Source organism: Balaenoptera ricei, chromosome 5 (assembly GCF_028023285.1).
Source record: "Balaenoptera ricei isolate mBalRic1 chromosome 5, mBalRic1.hap2, whole genome shotgun sequence".
Classification (NCBI taxonomy): domain Eukaryota; kingdom Metazoa; phylum Chordata; class Mammalia; order Artiodactyla; family Balaenopteridae; genus Balaenoptera; species Balaenoptera ricei.
In genome coordinates this window covers 42,601,609-42,624,245 of record NC_082643.1, presented here as the reverse complement: position 1 = coordinate 42,624,245, position 22,637 = coordinate 42,601,609, and the positions used below count along the sequence as shown (strand labels likewise).

The 22,637-nt window shown below is 36.6% G+C and overlaps 1 protein-coding gene across 9 annotated transcripts in view; it reads right to left on the bottom strand.

The window, feature by feature from the left end:
- WDFY3 (WD repeat and FYVE domain containing 3) overlaps positions 1-22,637 on the bottom strand; it is a 273,474-nt gene that overhangs the window by 93,828 nt on the left and 157,009 nt on the right. For all 9 annotated transcript variants that reach the window (XM_059922695.1, XM_059922700.1, XM_059922696.1 and 6 more), the window contains 10 exons: positions 21,362-21,474; positions 18,823-19,054; positions 17,294-17,394; positions 16,987-17,205; positions 13,163-13,344; positions 10,768-10,999; positions 9,242-9,402; positions 7,244-7,355; positions 5,297-5,487; positions 3,792-3,944 (listed from right to left, as the gene is read on the bottom strand). In XM_059922695.1, the coding sequence (XP_059778678.1) occupies positions 3,792-3,944; positions 5,297-5,487; positions 7,244-7,355; positions 9,242-9,402; positions 10,768-10,999; positions 13,163-13,344; positions 16,987-17,205; positions 17,294-17,394; positions 18,823-19,054; positions 21,362-21,474 (1,696 nt within the window). The remainder of the gene's footprint in view (positions 1-3,791; positions 3,945-5,296; positions 5,488-7,243; positions 7,356-9,241; positions 9,403-10,767; positions 11,000-13,162; positions 13,345-16,986; positions 17,206-17,293; positions 17,395-18,822; positions 19,055-21,361; positions 21,475-22,637) is intronic.

Genomic DNA, 22,637 nt, shown 5'->3' with positions numbered 1-22,637 from the left:
GAAACTACTTTGCACTCCCACCAACCAGTATAGGGACTTCATAATACATGGGAAGGTTGGGTAGAGGTCTCCGAAGTGTAATACCTTAGAAGGGGGGCTAAATTACCACTAAAGATTAATCAAAGTCCACCCTAACAAAGCTTAAAAGCATGCTTCAAAAGAATCAAGAGAACTGCAATACTAGAGCAAAGTTTAATACCCTTTAAAAGAATAAAACAAAATTTAGCATTCAACAATGTAAAATTTAGCATCCAATCAAGTTCCCAAGCATGCAAAAAAAGGGAAAATATGAGCCATAAGTAGGAGAAAAAACCCAATCATTATAAATAGGCCCAGAAATGACAGAGATGATAGAATTATTGAGACCTTTAAAAAGCTATTAAATATGCTCCATAAGCTAAAGAATGTAACAAAAAATATGAAAATGATGAGGAGAGAAACAGAAGATAACCAAGATCCAAAATGAACTTCTACAGATGAGAAATAAAATATTCAAAATGAAAAACATAAAATGAAAATCCTCTGGGACTAACAGAGGATTGGACACTGCAGAAAAAAGTTCAGTAAACCTAAAGGCATAACAACAGAAACTATTCAAAATGAAGCATGAGAAAAAAATACTGAAAATAAATGACTAGACAGAGTATTAGTGACTTGTGAGACAACAGCCAGGAACCTAAGGTACGTGTAACTGCAGCCCAAAAAAGGTGTGTGTAGGTGGTGGCGCTGGAGGGGGTGTGGGTGTCGACCAGGGAAAACAGCTGAAGAAATGATGGCTAAAAAATTTCCCATCTGATAAAAATGACAAACTCACAAACTTAAAAAAGTCAACAAACCCCAGGCAGAAGAAACATAAAGACAAGGGAATAACTGACAATTTTAAAGTATGAAAATAATAAAAATCATCAACTAGAATTCTATTCTATGCAAAAATATCCTTCAAAAAAGAAGGAAAAATACTTATTCAGATGGGACGATTTATCACCAGTAAACCTGCACTACAAGAAATGTTACAGCAAGTTCTTCAGGCAGACATATCATTCCATTACAAGATGGAAATCTGGATCTACACAAAGGAATAAAGAATGCCATAAATACTATTTGCTGCATATACTATGTGGGCGACTATAAAAAATTTTTAATGCCTTTAAAAGATAATCGACTATTTAAAGCAAAAATAATACAAATATTGCGGGGATTATAAACATATAGAAGTAAAATGTATGACAACAATGGCACAAAGGACAGGAAGGGAGAAATGGAAGGGTACCATCGCAAGGTTTTTACACTATCGGTGAAGTGGTATAATGTACTTTGAAGACAGACTGAATTGTTACACATGTATATTGCAAATTCTAGGACAACCATTAAAAAAGAAAATGCTTGGATGCTATTACAATTATTTTACTTATATTGTCAAATAGCTGTTCTAAAAATAGGGTAAATTAAGTATTTATTGACCACTACAGTTTGGGGTTATTAGGAATGCCATATGAAGCCACAAAGGGAGCAGAGTACTATAAAATGAAGCCAAAATTTGTAAAGCAACTATATTTCTGATGTTTGTATATTGAATTTCAGTCAGAAATCTGAAACTAAAGATAATGTGTCAATTACCAGATGTATACAAAGCTAGGCTTATTAAGTAGGTCTCCTTAGTACTCTCATAATCCTCTCTGCATACCTTTATCTCTGTGCTTTCACGAAATTTTTATTGTCTATTTGCTTTTCTCTTCTAATGCACTAAATGCCTTGAGGCGTGGACTCTATCTTTTATTTTCACATCCTTAGCACCTAATACAGTGCTTGGCTCAAACATATTCAATAATTATTTTCTAACAGAATGAGAGGTCTGTGTATCAGAACTTTGCATATCAGGCTGAGATACGTGTATTTTATTGTGTAGGAAAGAAAAAGCACTGAAAGTTTTTTAATAAGTTATATGATTATATCTTAGAAAGAATGAGGTTAAAAAAATATAGGATAGATTGAGGAAAGGGAGAAAGAATTGATCATTATTTTAGTAAGAATAGAATTGATTAGGGCTTGGATTAGGATGTAGCAGGAGAAAGAGAAAACACAGACTACATGAAATGTGGAAGCAGAATCTATATGACTTAATATGGGCTGTTTATAAACAGTGAGGAACGAGGAAGCTGATTATTCAATTTCAAGCCTCAGTGAATGGGGGGAATGGTGGTGTTATTAATAGAAACAGAAGTTAAAAGGAAGCACTAACTTGGGGAAGGATGTTAAGTTTGGCGTAGGTGTTGCTGGGATATAAAAATGGAAATGTTGAGGAAGAAGTTAGAAATAAGCCTGGAATTCAGATATCAAGCTAAAGATTTAGGTTTGTGAGTCACCTCTGTAGAAATGAGGATGTGGGACTGGGTGAGAATCTAAAGGAAAGAAAACAACAAATAGGGTTTCCCTGGTGGTGCAGTGGTTGAGAATCTGCCTGCCAATGCAGGGGACACGGGTTCGAGCCCTGGTCTGGGAAGATCTCACATGTCGCGGAGCAACTGGGCCCGTGAGCCACAACTACTGAGCCTGCGCGTCTGGAGCCTGTGCTCCGCAACAAGAGAGGCCGCGATAGTGAGAGGCCCGCGCACCGCAATGAAGAGTGGCCCCCGCTTGCCGTAACTAGAGGAAGCCCTCGCACAGAAACGAAGACGCAACACAGTCAAAAATAAATAAATAAATAAATAAAATTTAAAAAGAAAAAATGACTACTATCTTTAAAAACAAAACAAACAAAAAAAAACAAATAAAGGAAAGGATAAAGCAGCAAAGGTGGACACTTTTATACAAAGTAATGAAAATTCCATAACCAGAAAATTATGAGGAAAGTAGTGAGCAAGATATATGAATCAGGAGAGTGATGCCTAAAAGCTAGTAAAAGAACTAGGAGATGCAAGAAGAGGGAAATGGACTGCATCAGATGCTGCTGAGAGCTGGGGGTACTGAGAACTGAGTAGAAGCCATGGATTTTTATTTAGAAGAGGGCTCCTAATAAGCTTTCAAATAAAGCTTCAGAAAAGCAATTCGGGCACACAGTCTGTTTGTTAGGGATTTACAATAACTGACAAGATCGAGCTTATAAGAGTTACAAAGAAGAAGAGTGAGGGCCAGACATCACAGCAAACACCAAGTGTTAGGCACCATTCTGGGTGGTAGGGATACAAAGATGAAGATAGACATGATCTCTGCATTCATAAGGACTTCAGCCTCACAGGGGGAGATTTTATACAGTGATGAGTGTGCAAAGTGCTGTGAACAAGAAATGAAATGGAGAAAGATTATGAAAAGAAAAACGCAAGATTAAGTGGTGCCTTGAGAGGCCAGAGTGGAAGCTGTTATGATAATAAGACAGTAGAAATAAAAATTTTGCTATTTTGGCGAAAAGAATATTTTACTATGCAGCTACTAGTAACCAAAATTTCAGGTCTAGCTCCTATTTATTGAGGAAAAGTTACTATCAAAATTTTTTGATGAAAATATGTTTGCCTCTTGTAATGCCAGTGGCAACAGCAAACTGCCTATAGTTAGGCATATGCGTTGCACCATTTCAGTTCCATACTACCTGTAAAATGGAATATCTTTGGGAAGAAGGAACCCAATCACTACCTTATTTTGTATATTTTACTAATGACATTAACATGAGCATCATAAAATTTTAGAACATAAACACATCTTAGAGACAAAACTGTTTAACAGTTAACTCTATCAATATACAGAATAAGAAATCAGTTCCTTGATTATATATTACCAGTTAGTGTTTATATACATACTTCAAAATCACAAAGTAGATCCTGGAAAGCAGTTGAATTTGGAATAATGGAGGTCTCGTGTCCACTGTCAACAGTTCCCACCAAGGAAAAAGTTAGATGGAGAATGTGGCTGTTAAGAAGGGAACGTTTCTTCTTAAGCAGCATTGCCAGCAGCTAAAAGAAAGCAACACCAAATGCCTGTTGGTCAATCATCATATACACATATACGTACACACACATACACACACACAAACATACACCGGAGAACCCTAAGTAGAGCAATTCCTGAGACCTCTACGCTGGTTTCTAAATTTTTACTATGACAATGCAACATCAGAGAAAATCTGAAAAGCAGGGTAATCCCATCATCCTCTTATTAAAATATCCACTTTTTTTTTTAAACATCTTTATTGGAGTATAATTGCTTTACAATGGTGTGTTAGTTTCTGCTTTATAACAAAGTGAATCAGCTATACATATACATATGTTCCCATATCTCTTCCCTCTTGCATCTCCCTCCCTCCCACCCTCCCTATCCCACCCGTGTAGGTGGTCACAAAGCACCGAGCTGATCTCCCTGTGCTATGCGGCTGCTTCCCACTAGCTATCTATTTTACATTTGGTAGTGTAAAAATATCCACTTTTACATAAACTCTATTCACACAGAAATATTTAAATTGTTGCCATCATGTGTATACAATTTTCTACTCTTGTTCTCTACATAACATTTTATCCAAAGGATTTTTTTTCTTTTGCAACCTAGTTTCTGTAATTACAATTTTAAAAGGTTGAATGATATGTGAGATGGTTATAGTATTATTAGTCATTCTCGTACTATTGGAACGTTTAGATTATTCCTATTTTTTCATGATAAACAATGCTGCAATTATCGTTTTGAAAGTTTTGTAAAACAAAACATCAAATTAGATAATTAAATCTACAGAAAACACTACAGTAAACAGCTTATCTACTACCAGTGAACTATTGGCTAAAGTTAGAGAAGGCATTTGTACTTCATCTACACTAGAGGAATTTAATCTTGCTCCAAATACTTGTTTCTCTTCTTATAAGTAACTTTCTGCCTAAACCTAGTAGAGATTGTAAATACATGAACACAACATATTTTTAATCCCACATGTGTTTTCAGGACTAGTAATGGCACACAGTGGCTCTCACGTGCCCTAGGGAAGTAAGGGGGCGGGGGGAGTAAAAGATGACTGGATGTGGAGGGGAGAGACGGGGTTAGCGAGGAGAACTCTGGATCTATTACCAATTTGGCAGTCTCTAGAGCAGGTGGTAATATGACCCTATTTCATTTAATTCCTGTTTCCACAGAAAAAAAATAACTCCAACCTAACAACTTATATTCTCACTCGAAATATGTTAGTTTTAATAAAAACTACCAACTTCTAAAGTTTACTTGGACAGTACTCTTCTTCCAGAGTTTGAAACTACGTGAACTACAAGGAAAATTAGAAGATTTTTAATGCAAAGTAAAGTGAGGACCAAGCTTTATGGTTACAAACCTGGTAGCCCTTGATTCTTTCCATCTCCTTGCTGGCTAGTGGGTTACTCTTGACCACACAAACCAGGGCCTTGACTGCTGCATACAGCCCTTCCACATCAGAAGCCATGGCCACCAGGCCCAGGATGGCTGCAGCTCCACCAATGTACTGCAAAGTAGTGGCAACAGGCTTAGGAACAAATGTTCTTACTCCTGATTAAAAGACAGTGAAAAATAATTAAAATAAATTCCCCACTGTAAACAAGAACTGAATAAATCATCTTAAGAAATATTTAATTAATTATAAATTATACCTAAAAACAAAAAACCCTTCTATCCTAAAAAAAAAAAAAAAAAAAAATTCAAGGTAGAATTTGGGAGAAGGCAATAAATGCTGATATATATACTTTCAGAGAAGAGTTGGGAGTAAAGGAGGGAGTAGAGAAGAGAGGGTTTGAGAGCCAGCACAAGTGTTTCTACTATACAGCTTTGGGCAATGTAAAAACTCAAAAGTACAGAGGCCTTGGGAATATATTTCTGAAGTAAGGGAGAATGCCTTACTAGGTACTGTTGGAGAATAAACTTGGGGAGAGAGCAAAAGCACTTCATCTCTGTGAACTGGGGAATGGGATGGAGAAGCCACCCTGGCAAGGATGAAGTATTCCCTATAGAAAAGCCAAACAAAGCACATTCCTGACCACTGCTCAAAGCTTCTCTTAGTTATGTAATCTGAGTAACAGTACATCAGTGACCCTGAAGAGCGTTAAGTATGTGGAAACACAGTACTGGAACTAACTTTGTCAATTAAAAAAAAAAAAAAAAAATTCACATCTTCATTCCTAACCTTGTTTTCTAAAAAAGACATTGTTTGAATGTCATTTGCCTACTGATCAAGATTGAGTTTTTAAAAAATAAAGCTAATATGCATTTTATATTTCTGGGTGCTCTGTAGTATCCACAATACTTTCATATACTATGGCACTGGATTTTGAAAGCTACCTTCTAAGGTAATTAGGGCCAGTATTACTGGTTTGTAGATACGAAAATTGACATCCATGGAGCTCAATGTCTGGCTTAAATCCACACAGTGACCGAACAGGGGTTAGAACCTGAATCTCTGAACTCTTCATTCACTGCTCTTTCTACTATACCACAGTGCCGCTGTATTTTTGCAAAGGACACAGAGCAGTGCTCAGTAGATATTTGCTGAATTGAAAAAAGAAAAACTACCATGTGCCTTAGCATAAAGGAAACTTTTATCAATGCAACATAGCCAAAAAAGAAAAACAAAGTTAAGCGATGTGCACATTGCTGGGACAATAATAATCGCCTGATAAACATGTAGGACGCTGACCAGCACAACACTTTTTGTTTATTTTAAAAGGAACCAATATTCTGTACTGATTTGCACACTAAAATACATAATTGCTAGTTCTGAATTTTAGATGGTCTGATTGGGTTATGTCTCAAAATTCTATCTAACCGAAACAATCAATTCTTTCTAAGCAGACATCGGGTAAGAGGCTCTGCAGCTCTGACTTCTATTATAGTTGGATCCACAGTGCTCCTACTCTGAAGCTCTTATTTCTAGCTCATTTCCAAATAAAAAGCACCATGAGTGTCACCACTGCAGCACCAAACCATGTAACAATAGCAATCATCAGTATTTCCAAGTCTTTACATCTGTCCCTAAATGTAGTGTGACCTTTACCTTGAAATTATGTAGAAGCATACAGTCAGTGCTCATCAGTGTTGACAAAAGAGGGGAAAAGTTAATGGAATTTTATAAAAGATTATAATTTTTAAAGCTGACTGGAGTTTGGGATTGACATTGATCTCTAAATATTGTAAGAACACTACAGGTCAGCACTATCGAATATGAACTTAAACACCACACTCAAGTGAAGAAAGTGAACGCGGATGTGAAGGCAAATAAAGAAGTCTGAAAGACAAAGGCAATTTGACTCACCCAAGTATCCAATCAGAGTAGCCCCAATTGTCCGTGCTGGTCCATTAAGATGCCCTGCTGAGTTGTGTATCAACTTCACAGGAGTGGCGTTCTCATGGGAGGAGATGCCTAACTGAAGAATAGGAAAGGGAAAAATGTAACTATACAGGAACAGTCTGAACATTTTGACTAGAAAAGAAAAAAGAACATGATGGGGAACATATCTTTTCTCTCTCTCCATAACAGAATATTAAAAACATGAGTATTCATTTTTTTTTAAATGTGCAAATACTTCCAAAGGTGTGGAAACTCAGAGGTACCTGAGTAGACTCAGTTAAATACAGTCTACTGAGAGAAAGATGGTGAGGGGGTCTTGGGAAACAGCCTCAGGAGTCCTTCTGAATGAGACTCTGCTGTGGTTTAAAGGTTCTCATCACTCGCTGCCTCACAGTATTTCTGATTGGTGAATATAATACTTGCTTTACTCCATAGCCAAGTAAATGTCACATAGATTATCCAAAAGTTTATGGATAAAACATGCCCTGTACACAAAATAAATGTTAAATTTTGCACATACATACACAATGTGCTTTTAAAGCAAATATAAGGCATAGACTTAATTCTGTTGTTAGCGGTAGAATAAATTTATGTAGTTAATATTCCTTAGAAGATTTTATATATATATATATATATATTCACAGGCAAACCTCTGCACAAGAGCTTGTCAATACTTACTGTTCCCAAATCCTTTCCCTTCCAGCCTCTTGATTTCCTTCCCCTTCGCTTTGCCTCCTCTAATCAGCCAAAACGTCTTGTCAAGCTCACTGATGACTTCCACCTTCCTAAACCCGATGGCCAGCCTTCATCTTTCTGACTGCTCTAACACATCTGCCACAGTGAATAAGACTTCTACAACACCAGATTCTCCTAGTTTTTCTCCATTCTTGCTGGCTCTGTAGTCTTTTCTGCATCATCTTCCCAACGCTGTCACACTGGAATGTCCCAGGTCTCCGTCTGTAAACCTTTCCTCATCTCCATCTCCATCTACTCTTTGGTAAGTGTACCCAGTCTTGTGGCCTTAACACCACCTATGAACACCCGTGGCATTCGAACCTCTCCCCTGAACTCAGATTCATATTTCCAATGATGTCCCCCCCCCTAAGATGTCTAATATGTTTCTCAAACTTTTGCAAAACTTAATTCTCAATACCTCCCCCACCCCCCCAACTACTCTTCCTATAGTTTTCTCCATATCAGAAAAAGTGACTCTACTTTTGCCTCGTCTACCCCACAGGCCTTCTCTTGTTTTGTTTAGCCACACTTGCCTCTGTGGCAGGCATGCACTTTCCTCAGGGCCTTAGCACTTGTATTTCTGGAATGCAAACCCCACCTGCCCATACATGCATCTTATGCTCCATATTCTCATGCTTTGCTGCCTCATCTCTTTCAAAAGGCTGCTCCAATTTCACCTTCTCAGTGAGGCCTCCTCTGACCATCCTACTTAAAACTATAAGCTTCTTTCTCTCACCTTTCCTGCTTTATTTTTCTACATAGCACTCTTCATCTTCTAACATACTCTATGATCAGGTTATTTCTTTAGTTATTATCGTATGCCTCTTCCACTAGAATGTTAAGAACCTTAATAAAGGCAGTGATTTTCTCTTTATCTACTGCTATGTCATGAACAAAATGGTGCCTGGCATTTAGTAGGTTATCCAGAAAAAAATTACAGCCTTAAAAATAGCAATTGTTTCCTTTAGTTTCCTAAAGTTTGATTTCTTAATTGCCAATAAAAATATAAGAATTAATATAAACTATGCACTTGAATTCTCACTCTTCCAAATTAAACTAAATATCTAGGTATGTTTTGGCTTAAATTCAAAGGCAAATAAACCGAACAATGTATGAAAGGCACTGTTTTTAGCAACCACTCATACTTGTGTGGTGCCCAGAAGGAAGCTCTGGCACATCTTCCCAGTGAGAATCTGCAGCAGCCCACTGGGGAATCAATCTGCTTACCTGTTTAGCAATCGCTTTGCTGTCCAACTTGTTGTACACTTTCCGGATTCTTGCCACTGTTAGGGCGGACACAGACAGTGCATAAAGGCCAAATGACACCTTTTCCTCTGGTACTAATGACACAGGAGACGGGACCACACCTTCGGATTTTGCATCTTTACCTTCAAAAGAAGAGTAATCCTTTTCAAAATCGTCAGTTTTTCTCCTGATCCTAACACAACTTTTTAATTCTTATTATCATTTTCAAATGGGTAGCCTTGAAAATCTTTTAAAGTGGAACAAGGGAGCTAAATTCAAAAACTGTTTTATTTAATTTCCAGCTCTTCATTTATTTCTTTAATTAGAAGATAAGGAAAAGCATCCAGTCATAAAGCTTTACATCCTAAGTTTTACTCTTAAAATATACTTAATATACAGCATAATGTAAAGGAAGAGGAAGAGTTTTAACTGTTAACCAAACAAATCACAAAACACTTCCCCTTGGTTCCAAGGAACAAGGGAATGAAAATGAGTGGAATGTCTATGAGCTTTGTAGCACTAGGTCTCCTTCCCAATGAGAGCCCTCATATATGCCTCTCTTTATTCTTCCAGACAACATGGCAAAGTAGTTTTAAAGCGAGATGGTTTAAGTTTGAACCTCTGCTTTATCGCTTAAAAGCTGTGTGACCTGTACATCGCTGCACCTCAGTTTCCTCATCTGTAAAATGGGGATGAAAACAACAGCCCCCTAAGTCCCAGTGTTTTGAGGTGATGAATAAATACTTGTGAAGGGCTCAGAGCAGCTATGTCCTTCATGCATATTAACTTATTCAGCACACATTAAGTGCTCAGTCAGTGTTAGCTATTATCAGACACTATCTGAATCAAGAACCTGAGTGAAAGAGAAATTACTTAGCCGTAAGATTATTACCATTTACAACATATTTGTCCCAACTCTTCTGAGAACTTTGGCAGAATGAGAACAAGGGAATGGAAGACATCATTTGGAAAGAGTACTACAAAGGAACTGTAGCTTAACATCAACTCTCTGATTCTAAATTCCTTTTGGGAGAAAGGATAACAGGAGTGGACTGCAGAAAGAGACGAGGACAACTGATATGAACTGGTCTAACCTAAAGAATACACGTGTGTGTTTTCTAGACCCATCTTTCTTTCCTTTAACCAGAGTAGATATACTTTAAACTGCTTCATGTAATAGGAGAAATGACAGAGAGAAGAAGGCTGGGGTTAGACTGTTAGAAAGTATATACCCACATCTTGGAGCCAACAAGAGAAACTGGAAAACTAGTGACTAGGCATGAAGACAAGAAACAAGAAAGCATAGGCATAGGATGACCAGTGGAGGAGAGCATTTTGAATAGGAGTGAGTGGTCAATAGTATCATGCTGAAGAAAAGTGGAGAAGGCCCTTTTTTTGGATAAATGTAATGTATAACCTAATCTACACATATGCACTTATTCATGCAGCATCTATAACACAGGAGTTAAGTTTTATACAACTATATGAACAAAGAATATGTTACTCACATGGCATACATACGGCCTGAAAGCTTCCAACATAATTTGGTCCTAGTTCATAAATGGTAGTAACATTTGAAGGAGGTAAAACTTCTTCTAGAAAGTGCGTGGGTCCCAAGCGCCAAACCAATGAAGCAATTTGGCGTTGGGCAGGCGGAGTACCAATGTATGCATAGACTGTGCTAACCACCGGAGGATTGGCAGAGCCTGAGCCCCCGGGAGTACTGTGAACATAATGCAGCTATAAAGAAAATGAAAGCAAATGTGTGAAATTCAACCCAAAACACTTTCACCAGGAAAATAACCACTTTTTGTGTATATTTTCATTATCCCAAGGCCATACAACTTTATGAATGTACAAAAGCTGTTGAGCAGAGAAACATAAGGGCAGGCCAAGATTCTAGAACCCAATCAGCAAGTTGGAAATTTGTAATCCAACTCTGTAATACAGATAAACTATCTAACGCTGGAAAGGGCAACAGTCAAATATAGGGATTCTGTTACTATCTGGTTGGTTTGCATACCAAATTAACGATGTTGCTATGAAATTTTCAGGTTGATATAAAAACAGCTTTCCAACTATGATATTCAGGCAGTCTTGAAATTAGTTCTGATACCTTCAGTGTGAGTCTGTTAAATAAAATTGTTCATGCAGGGCTTCCCTGGTGGCGCAGTGGTTGGGAGTCTGCCTGCCAATGCAGGGGACACGGGTTCGAGCCCTGGTCTGGGAGGATCCCACATGCCGCGGAGCAACTGGGCCCGTGAGCCACAACTACTGAGCCTGAGCGTCTGGAGCCTCTGCTCCGCAACAAGAGAGGCCGCGATAGTGACAGGCCCGCGCACCGCGATGAAGAGTGGCCCCCACTCGCCGCGGCTGGAGAGAGCCCTCGCACGGAAGCGAGGACCCAACACAGCCAAAAATAAACATAATAAATAAATAATAAAAATTAAAAAAAAAAAAAAATTGTTCATGCAAAGTGTTTTACAATGGGTAAAGGGCTATAAAAGTATTAGAAAAATAGTCTATGTTATAATTTACACACACACGGTTTAATCTCAGTGAAAAACATATTCTCAGATTTGAAATTACACAGACAAGATGCTTAAATTATCATTCAATTCATTACAATAAATATATAATTAGAGTGTAAGAGGTTAGGAACTCAAGTTGCTTCCTGAAGTACAGGCAGCTTTCATCACTTGACAGAATGAGTAACATTCCCATAGATTGTTTTGTCGTAACACTGTCCTAGCTTCAGATCATATCTATTATTCCATATATTAAAGAACAACTCCCTGTGATGTTAACAGTATGAGTATGAAGAGCAACATGTGACCTAAAGTTGGTTTCACAGGACTGTGACTTCTCACAGGCACAGTAATGATGACGATGTAAATATATTAATAATAAATCTCCTACCTCTCAATTCTAGAAGTTGAGGACACTTTTATTTTCAATGATACTAAAAATAATGAAGGAGCAACCTACTAAAGAATCTACAAGCCCATTTCAAATGCAATCCTGTATACAAAGAAAATAAATGACTATTCCCAGAGTTCATTTTAGGGTTTATCATACTGAAACACAATGTCACAATAAAATATCATTAAGGAAGGAAATGTATTCAAAAAGGCTGCCCATTTCACTGCTTTTTAAACTTCAATTCACACAAAAGGTAGACCTTTGCTGCTTCTTTTAAGTGATATCACTATAAAAATGGATACCATCTTTTAGAAGTTAAAGAATTTTAAGAGCTTGCTAGCTCAATTCGTTAGAAAGTAACTAGAAGCATTCATTCTGATTCACAAAAGGAACTTCTGATTCTTTACTGGTTGCTTTAATTCTCTTGCCTCTCCTCTGAATACTGTAGTACAGCTATCTAGAGTAATATTTATACATTCATTTATTCAACAAACAATAAGGGAACACCTTATTACTATTATTATCAGGGACTAATCTGGGTGATCTGAAAACAAGGATGAATAAAAACAGTTCCAGCTCTAAAGGAGCACAGAGTCTACTGGACTGCATACAGTAATAACAATGAAGTGACAAAATACTGTGTTCATAATTTATTTAATTTAGGCATCCATCTGGTTTCCAACCATCCAACTGGTTTCTCTCTGGTGAAAAAGCATTTAACAATCTGGCTCAAGCACTGACATATTCACTAACATCTTTAGTACCCTGTAACCCCTCCTTTTGAGTCTTTCCTAATAAAGTGACTTGAATTAACCAGCCACATGACTGTCACATATTGTTTAAATGGGTACTGGAGGTCAACTTAACATTAAGACGGCAATTTAAAACAACACCCCTGCAAACACACATACAGGCAAGCACACCCACCCCTAAACTACCTTATAAAAGCAGGTTGAGATTTATAAGCACGAGTACGCTCACCTTCACGGTGCTGACAAGCTGTCCATCAATGTAGAGGGCTGCAGTGCTGTTCTTCAGCATCCCTTTGCTCATCACCAGAACCAGATGATGCCACTGTCCCTCAATGATCAGCTCTCCACAGCGGAAGCGAGCGCAGCATGGCAGAATCTCATAAAAAGAGGATTCTTCACTAAAATCGTCAACTACAATGAAGAGGGGAAAGAAATTAAAAACTTAACATCATCCTCATTCTAACAATTATTCATATCTAGACTTTGACTCTATGTTAAAATAATATGGTGATGATGTAAATGAAAATACCCTATTCATTCAATAACTTTACCTAAAACCTAGGATACATTGTGCTTTGTTCTGTTCAAGATACATATGGTTATAATCAAAAAAAGTTATAATAACTAATGAAATAAAAAATAAATAAAATAAAATAGACAGTAAAGTAAAGTTACAATAGACAACAAAAAGAGATTTGTTGATTATTACCTGTCATGGTCTGTTATAAAAGGTCTTTTAAAATCCTAGTTTGAGATGCATTTGATTATAGCACTGGTTAGAAAAACAACCAAGAAAATTAAAAATTTTATTCTTGCTTTATGCTCTCAATGACACAAGGGGGCAACTATCTGTTTTTAATTTGTGGTTGTACTGCCCTGACCCTTGTCTAACAATAGCTGGTAGTAAGGAGGTGATTTATGGAGTGGAAAGGTATTTTTTTGGTCCAAGTTTCCTGCTTTACCTGACAACTCTGGTGATTTGCTAACATTTGCAATCACTCTTGACTCTAATCTGGCTTGTCTCTGCTACCCTGTATGTTGCCAAATCATGCCAGGAAATAATGGGTTAAGTATTAACTTAATGTTAAGATAGTTAAAAATTAATTTATCTTTAATAAGAATTCAAGAGAAGGTGGGACAGCAGCAGAAATCCAGATGTTAAAAATTCATTCCTTCCCCCACCCCAAGAAAAATTTTTAAAAAGAGCTTATGTTAACCATGTATCTTAAAGCAGACCCACCGGTTTTCAGTACAAGCACATATAATATACTGAAAATTAAAAGTTTAAATTATTTGAAGAAAGAATTACAAATAAAATATTCTACTTCTGGAATCTTAATATTTGCATATAATGAAATGACAAGATTATTATTATTTTTTAATTAATTAATTAGTTAATTAATTTTTGGCTGTGTTGGGTCTTCGTTGCTGTGCTTGGGCTTCCTCTAGTTGTGGCGAGCGGGGGCTATTCTTTGTTGCGGTGTGCGGGCTTCTCATTGCGGTGGCTTCTCTTGTTGCAAAGCATGGGCTCTAGGTGTGCGGGCTTCAGTAGTTGTGGCACACAGGCTCAGTAGTTGTGGCTCACGGGCTCTAGAGCACAGGCTCAGTAGTTGTGGCGCATGGGCTTAGTTGATCCACGGCATGTGGGATCTTCCTGGATCAGGGATCGAACCCATGTCCCCTGAATTGGCAGGTGGATTCTTAACCACTGTGCCACCAGGGAAGTCCCCCAAGATTATATTTTTAAATGACAATTCAGAAGATACATCTACTGATGAGTTAAGACCACTACAAAGACAGCATCTTATCCATAGGTGACCTAATTAGGAAGAGACTTGAATAAACTAGGCAAAAAGCAGGGTCAAATAGCTTTGAAAGGTCTAGTGTTATGGACCAAGGGATGAGAATGAAAAGATAAAAGGGTTATGGGTGAAACCAAGAACTGTTCCCTCTCCCTTCCCTGGTTATTAGACTTACTCTTCTTGAGAACTGTAGAAGATATTACTTATAAAAATTTTCTGAGAGCTTCACATTCTGACTCAGGCTTAAACTAAGATATACCCAGCATTCAGTGGTGTGTCAGGATATTTGGTGAGCCAACTGGTTTCTGACAGCTCTTAGTTACCTAGGCATCTTAATGGACTACAGTTGTTCAGAGGACGGATGCTTGTAATAGTAACATCGTTTGTATTACTAAGGTATATGTTACTATAATTTCTAGTCATACACATACTATCGTAGTCTTGAAAATTACATTTAGTGAAAATGATATAGTTAGAAAACACTTTTCGTTGAAATATCCCTAGATCTAATCCTAACTTTTCCATTAAATTCTATCTTCTTTCCAAATTCTCCATTATTATTCACTTTTCTCATTATTTCCCTTTCGAGTCATCTGTGTTTTTTTTTTCTTTATTTTTCCTTCTGATTCATTCATTTATACTTCTATGTAATATTTGTGGGCCTAATATATGCTAGGCACTATTTTTGGTGGCAGGGCCTAGATTACAAAGATAATAACACTGTGTGTGGGAACTTAAGAGTTCTAGTAAGGTAAGGTAGACAGACAAAAACAAAGAATTAAAATCTATGAAATCCAGATAAGTGATAAAGAATATTAAACAAAGGCTATGACAGCGGACATAGGGAGGAAAGGAAGATTCAAGACATGTTAAGGAGGCATAATACAGTAAGACTTAGCAGAAGGGGTGGTATTTTCAAGGATGACTTGAGGTTTCTAGATGGGATAACTGCTAGTGAGGGTGTCATTTACCAAGACAGGAAAATAGAAGGAGATACAGATTTTAAGAACAAATATTACAGTTTGAATTTTTTCAGGAGGATTATTCATATTAAGGTATCTTAATATGCAGTTGAAAATATGAGGACAAAGCCTGGGACACAGACATATCAAAATTTTTTAACTTCAGAGTCCCTGAGGGTAAAAAGACCTAATGCTAAAAGAAATTGACATTTTCTCATGAAGAACAGGTTGAGTACAAAGACTAAACATAAGTGCTTGAAGAATACTAATTTTAAGGGGAAGATGGAAGAGAAAGCTGTTGAAAGAAATTGCAAGAGAGGTCAGAGAAATAGTGAAAGAACAAGGAATGGGTATCTCAAATTGAAGACTGCAGATAGTTTTAATCAGGAAGAAAACATCAATAGGATCAAATGCCACAAAATAGGCAAATAAAGTATCCACTAGGATTTTAAAGCACTTACTGTATTGATGCCTAACTCTGTGCTGATCATGATGAAGAATCCTAAGTAAGACAAAAAGCCTTACAATCAAACTGAGGAGCTAACATTCATATTCAATTAATATGTGAATGCCAACCACAAGGGAAGCAATATGTGCTATTATTTTATTTAGTCAGTTAAAAGACAAAGTCAGATGATAAAAAAGAGGTACATATATATATATATACATACATACACAAATGCTTACATCCAGAGCAAAGAAAATTAAGTGAACGGAGATTTCTATTTTATGTTACTTATATCATTTAGGAAGATATTCATGAATGCCTTGAGTTTGAAGTTCTATTGTATAGTAACATAACATTATGGCATATTGGAGGGAATTAGGGAATTAGGATTATTAAATGGAGTGTATTAAGTCTTGAAGGTAAGTGATGAATAAAGTAATTAAAATGTTATTGTGTCTAGCACAGAGTGGCACATATGGTAGGCAGGTGCTCAATGAATATTCATTAGTTAAGCAGAATTCACAGCCAATGAAAATCCCTACTAAAATATATTAAACAAGCATCCTGCATTCCTAGTAAAAGCTGTGATTTCTTGGCAAGTAGAGATGAATCCTTATTTTAGGAACTCTCTCCACTGTTTTCTATCTAAGTCTCTTTTGAAAGTGAAGGTGCCTTAAAATTTCACTGGTAAACAATATTCAAGATTTTATATAACCTGTTCTATTCTGTAATAATTTAAATTAGAAAAGAATTACCAGCTGGACCTTAAAACCCACCATTAAAATGAAGTTTGCTACTTTTAATAGGCACAAGAAGCAAAAAGAAAAAGACAGATACTGACCATAGTTTTGGAGTAGCTCCTCTTTGGTGGAGACAATCAGCGATCGGTCTTTTGCTGATAGAACTATGGCAAGGCACACATAATGCTGCTCAGAAGAATTCGCTCGGCGAACAATAGTAAGAAGTCTGACAGGGTGGTTATTTGGAGGAGAACTGAAATGTTCAATGCAAAACCAGCTGGAGTAGCTTAAGCCAGATGGAGGAGGGAAGAATCTTTCACCTAAAGTGAAAATAGAAAAATAACAATGAAAGAGTTTGTACTGTAAAAAAAAAAAAAGAATCTCATAAGCAGAGAAGGTAATATTTACCGGAACCAATGCCACTGACCACGGCCCCATCGGTAAGACCTGTTGTGACGGCATTGTTTGTAGGGGCATTATGAGGGGCCAAACTGGGTAGGAACAGGCAGCTATTAAAGAAAAGAAAACGTACATGTTAGAGAGCAACTGTTTTCTTCTCTTATTACTATGTACTTACCACAGTGAAATAAACTACCATTATTTAAGGGTAACCAGAGATAAGAGATCATGGAATAAGTCTGGATGCCTAACAAAGTCCTTCCCTTCTTTCAATTGTGTGAGAATACCAAAAGATGTATTTAAAAAAATCTCCATTTTTAAAAATTTAAATTAAAAAAAATCATACTATAATTTGCACGTGGTAAAATGCACCAAAGTATAACCTTGTTCAAGACATTGGAAATTTTTCATCACCACAGAAAAATTCCCCTGTGCCCCTTTCTAGTGAGTCACTCTCCTCTGTTACACTGTCCTGATTAGTTTTGCCCAGTCCCAAATATGTTTTAATTCATTGTTCGATACTAACCCACGACAATGTTCTTAAAATACAATTTATAGTTTTAGATCAATGTAGAAGAATCCCACAAACAACCAGTATAGACATAGGCTTTTTCTCTTAGCATTTATGTCCATTTTGAGGCTGACAGACTTTATAAATATACTCTTCTAGATTCACTATAGATTCTTTTTTTTAAATGATTAATATACTTTATTATAGAACTTTTTTAACTTATTTTTTATAAGCAGAGGAGAATCTCTCTCTCTTTTTGTTTTTGGCCATGTGGCTTATGGGATCTTAGTTCCCCAACCACAGATTGAACCTGGGCGAAGGCAGTGAAAGCCAGGAATCTTAACCACTAGGCCACCAGGGAACTCCCTAGATTCTTTATTTGTTACTTCTGTTATTAAAGTTTTTTCTGCCACTTCAAAGTATTTATTCATTTAATGTGATGGTAACTGAATACTTATAATGTATAAAATACTAATACTTATAATGTATAAGATACTAAGTTAAGTAATTTGAGAGAAAAAAGGACAAAACTTAGCCAAAGAGCTTTTAATCTAATTTTAATTTGCATATTATCTGTAACTTATTGCACTAAATCAGAGGTTGACAAACATTTTCTAGAGCGGGCCAGAGCATAAATATTTTATGCTTTGCAGACCAGATAGCCTCCATCATGACTTTGCAGTCTAGCATGAAAGCAGCCATAGATAATACATATACATAAATTAATGTGGCTATGTTACCATGAAACTTTATTTACAAAAAAAGAAAAAAAGAAAATTTACAAAAACAGATTTGGACCGTGCACCTTAGATTGCTGACTCCTATACCATATCAACTTATTTAGCATAATAAATAATTAAAAACAATTAAATCCACAAATCTTAACATGCTCAAGGAACTCAATCATTTGAAAATATATAGCATATACTAAATTTTAATCAAGTAGATTTAAAACCAAAGATCTATTTCTCAAAGGCAAGACTGAGGCATGAAATACAGTAGCTTGGCTACCTGGCAAACTTCTTACCCAAACCCTTCAAGGGATGTGTCAAATTCAACAAAAGTCGGAGTAACTGATGACCCATGAAGTCTGATGTCATGTGGGGTTGTCATGGAGACCAGGCACTTCACCCTGGTCAGGGGTACAGTACTTCCTTCTGCAGATTTCACTAGGCTCTTGCTTATGCGGTAATGGTTATCTTCATGTAAGCTGAAGACATTATCAGAACCCAGGCCTTCCATAGATGTGATCATACTACCTGTAAGTCAAAGAAAAGCTCTTGGGAAAAATATCATATAGATTTCTAAAATAGTGACTTTAACAAGGCTGATTAATTTTAAATACTACTCTTCAGTTTCAATATATACAGTAATTTTATTTTTAAACTCCAAAGCTATTATCCAGTTTTAATGTACTTTATGTTCACTTAAAAACTTACATAGCATACGTTTTTACTTTATATTTATTACTAAAGTAACAAACACATTGCAGAAATGTTGGAAACTACAGAGTGCAAGTAAAGATCAGATAGAAAAAGAATAAAAATCACCAATGACCCCTATCCAAGCCACTGCTACAGTAAAATTTAATTATAAGCTACACTTAATGATGTTTATAAAAACCAGACTATACTTTCATTTTACAAAGTAATTTATTATTTCTCTTTGAGAAGAAAACAAAATATTTGAGAAGTATTATCATGGAAAGAAACAGGTCATCTTTCTTATTAAAAAAAATCGGAGCTAAATAGCAGAAACTTGCTTCTCCCATTTTCTCCCCATTTTTAATTCTTCCCTTGTAGCTATTAAAATTAGACAAGTGATCACAAAAATACTTGAATTTAAAAATTCCTATATGCATGCAAATGGTAATGATTTTAAGAACAAAAAAATAAAATTTAAGCAAGCTGTTCTATTCTTTCAGGAATACGTTATAAATATAATGGAGAAAATATTCCCTCTCAAGATAAACCACATGAATTTAATTATTTCCCTCTTAAGTGTGCTAAGCAGTCAGGCAACCATAAAAATATTTCAATATTCTTAGAGAAAGGAACTATTTTTTGTCAATTCTCAGGAACTGTGTAAAGTACAAAAACAACAACAACAACAAAAATATATACATGCAGGGGATGTGTATTAATTGATAAGAAAAACTGAAATACTGTTTTCCAATAAAACTGTGTTGGAACTCAAAAGATCTTAGTGTTTCCAAAACACAGTATTCACTAATCACTGACAATAAATTGTAGGAGGAAATAGTAAGGTTGAAATAATGGTTGAAGGTTGTTTAATCTCTTTGATTCTCACCTGAAAAAAAAAAAAGGTTGAACTAAATGATTACTATATGCTTGAAGAACAGGCATTCTACTCTTCTAGGTTCCATTCTTTCCTGCTTCACTAGTAATGGTTATTTCAATCCATTAACACAGATGCCTTAACTATGGCTAACAACAAGACAAAATAAATTGTAAAGTTAAAACCCACCAAACTATAGAATTAACACTGGGAGGAAATCCAGGGCATCTGAGCTCTCTATTGAGAATACTCTTTCCCCACGGCTCTTGAGTGGATGGAATCTGGTGCTCCTCCATGGTCTATGCCGGATGGGTAGACAGTACCTACATTCTAACACCCCCCTCTCCATCATCCTTGCATCAGACTAATGCAAAAATTTCTCTTCCTTGGAGGTTCTGCATCAGCAATCCTATCACACACCTCTCTATGAAACTGCCATCTACTATTGCTGGCATTTCATTCTCACCTCTTCCCTGTACTAATTCTTGCCAGTGCACTGGGGGATCTCAAGGTCCACATGAACAACCTATCTAACACCTCCCTTCTATGATCACCTTTCCTCCAACGAGCTTTACCTCTACTTTACTCCAGAGCCAAATTCTGGGCACAGTCCTTTTCTCTGCTTGTCTCACCGCTCCAATTTTGATTGCCATTACCCGACCTCATTCCTCAGTCCACCCATTCTTTTTCTCTCACTACATTTGCTTTTTAGCCTAGCCATTCTTCTCCAGCCCAGTGATCGATACCTTTTCTCCCAGCCTATCACTAGCTGCTTGACTTTACTTCTTCCCCCATCTATCCTATACTTCTTGGTGTTTCTCTTCGACCACTTTTATTAGTATTTTAAATGTCCTGTCCTCCATGTCCTCCTGCACCAGCTGTCCTGCAAAGCCACAGCCTGTGAATAGCCCAGTCAACCACTCTAGTTCAGGCAGCAAAGGCTAATTGAGAAAGGTAAAGAAATTACGGATCTTCTGAGAAAGAGGTATTCCCCCTTCCAAGCCAAGGGTTATCCTGCACATAGGTCTCACCTCCTCTGGATCTTGCTTGTATCACTGATTCCTTTGCCACCCCTATCTGCCCGCTTCTCCAGTCAAACAATGAGATCTTAGTTTTTCTAGTTAAATAACAACAAACAAAAAACAACAACAGCAAACACTTCCCTTTCTTTTCTTTTACAGTCAAACTTCTTGAAATAATTTTCTTCCCCTACATGATTTTCATTTATAAGATAAACCAAAAAAAGGGAACTTCAAAGGTCAACTTACTTCTCATCTCTGGCTCATAACTCAGTGAACTTGGTTTGTGGACCCTATATTGTTTTAGCAGTTTTTTGTCCCAGGCACCACAATTTAATGGACTTGCCAAACGTAAAAACTCCCTAAAGAAGAGACAAAGCAAAGTTATTCCTTGATTGGGAACATCGTGTAATTCATAAACTAAACACACAAAAAATGTGACTTAATGAATTATCACAGACTAATTAAAAATACTAAAGCAATCTGAACAGTTATTATAATATACAATGCTAATTTTATGTTTCAATTCACCAAGCAGTGAAAAGAGCACCAAGTATTGTGAAAAGTTACAAAGGAAACCTGAGGAGCACGCTCTCCTGGAATGTGACGGGCAGAAATACAGTGAACTGTCAGGGGTGACAAAGACAGAAGCCCTTTATATGCAGTCATTTACAGCATCATGTAAAGGGAAAAAATTAAAAAAAGAATACTTCTCTGACGTTCCAATTCCCTACAGCAGAAAAAACAAATATTTAAAGGTCAGGTACCCTTTGCCAGTTTTTCACATAGAGTGTGATACACAATTAGCTCATAATCTATGGCTTGTCAGCAAATAGGTGCCTGTACCATCAGGTGACCTTTGCATTCACCTAATTCATGCACTGTGAAAACTGAGCATGTCCCAATGGTTGGCTTCCTCTGTTTATCTAGGTAGGTAGTACAAGTTATTTAGTAAAATACAAGTATTAGGTATGAGATAGTCTCTTTTTCTCATTCAGCCTCTCTACTTTTAAAGTAGCAGATCATCAAAAAGGATCATGGGAAAATCTCCATGCTGTTTTCAAAACTTTAGGTCTCTGAATATATTCATAATGTGACAAAGTGAGTAGAGACTGTCTCATTCATCTTGGTATTACTAAGGCCTGGCACACTGCCCTGTACAATACTGTTTAACAAATGTTAACCACAGAGGTTTTTCTTAGCTTGGGGTCAGTTAAAAAATATAAATTACAAATAGAGTCCAATCATTTTTAAGAAAGTTCCAAAAGTTTTATGAAAAAGGAGTACTTTAACAGCAGAAAAGAATTATTTTATTTATTTAAAAATATATATATATATTTATTTATTTACACTGGGCCTTAGTTGCAGTAGGCGGGCCCCTTAGTTGCGGCTGAAAGTGACAAGATACGTGAGAGTATTTTTTTAAGGAGGGACAAGATGATTTAAACATTAAATCTGTTTGGCTAGGTAATTTCAAGGAAAGTATTTTTTTTTTAATGTTGTTTTATCCCTAAAACACAGAGCA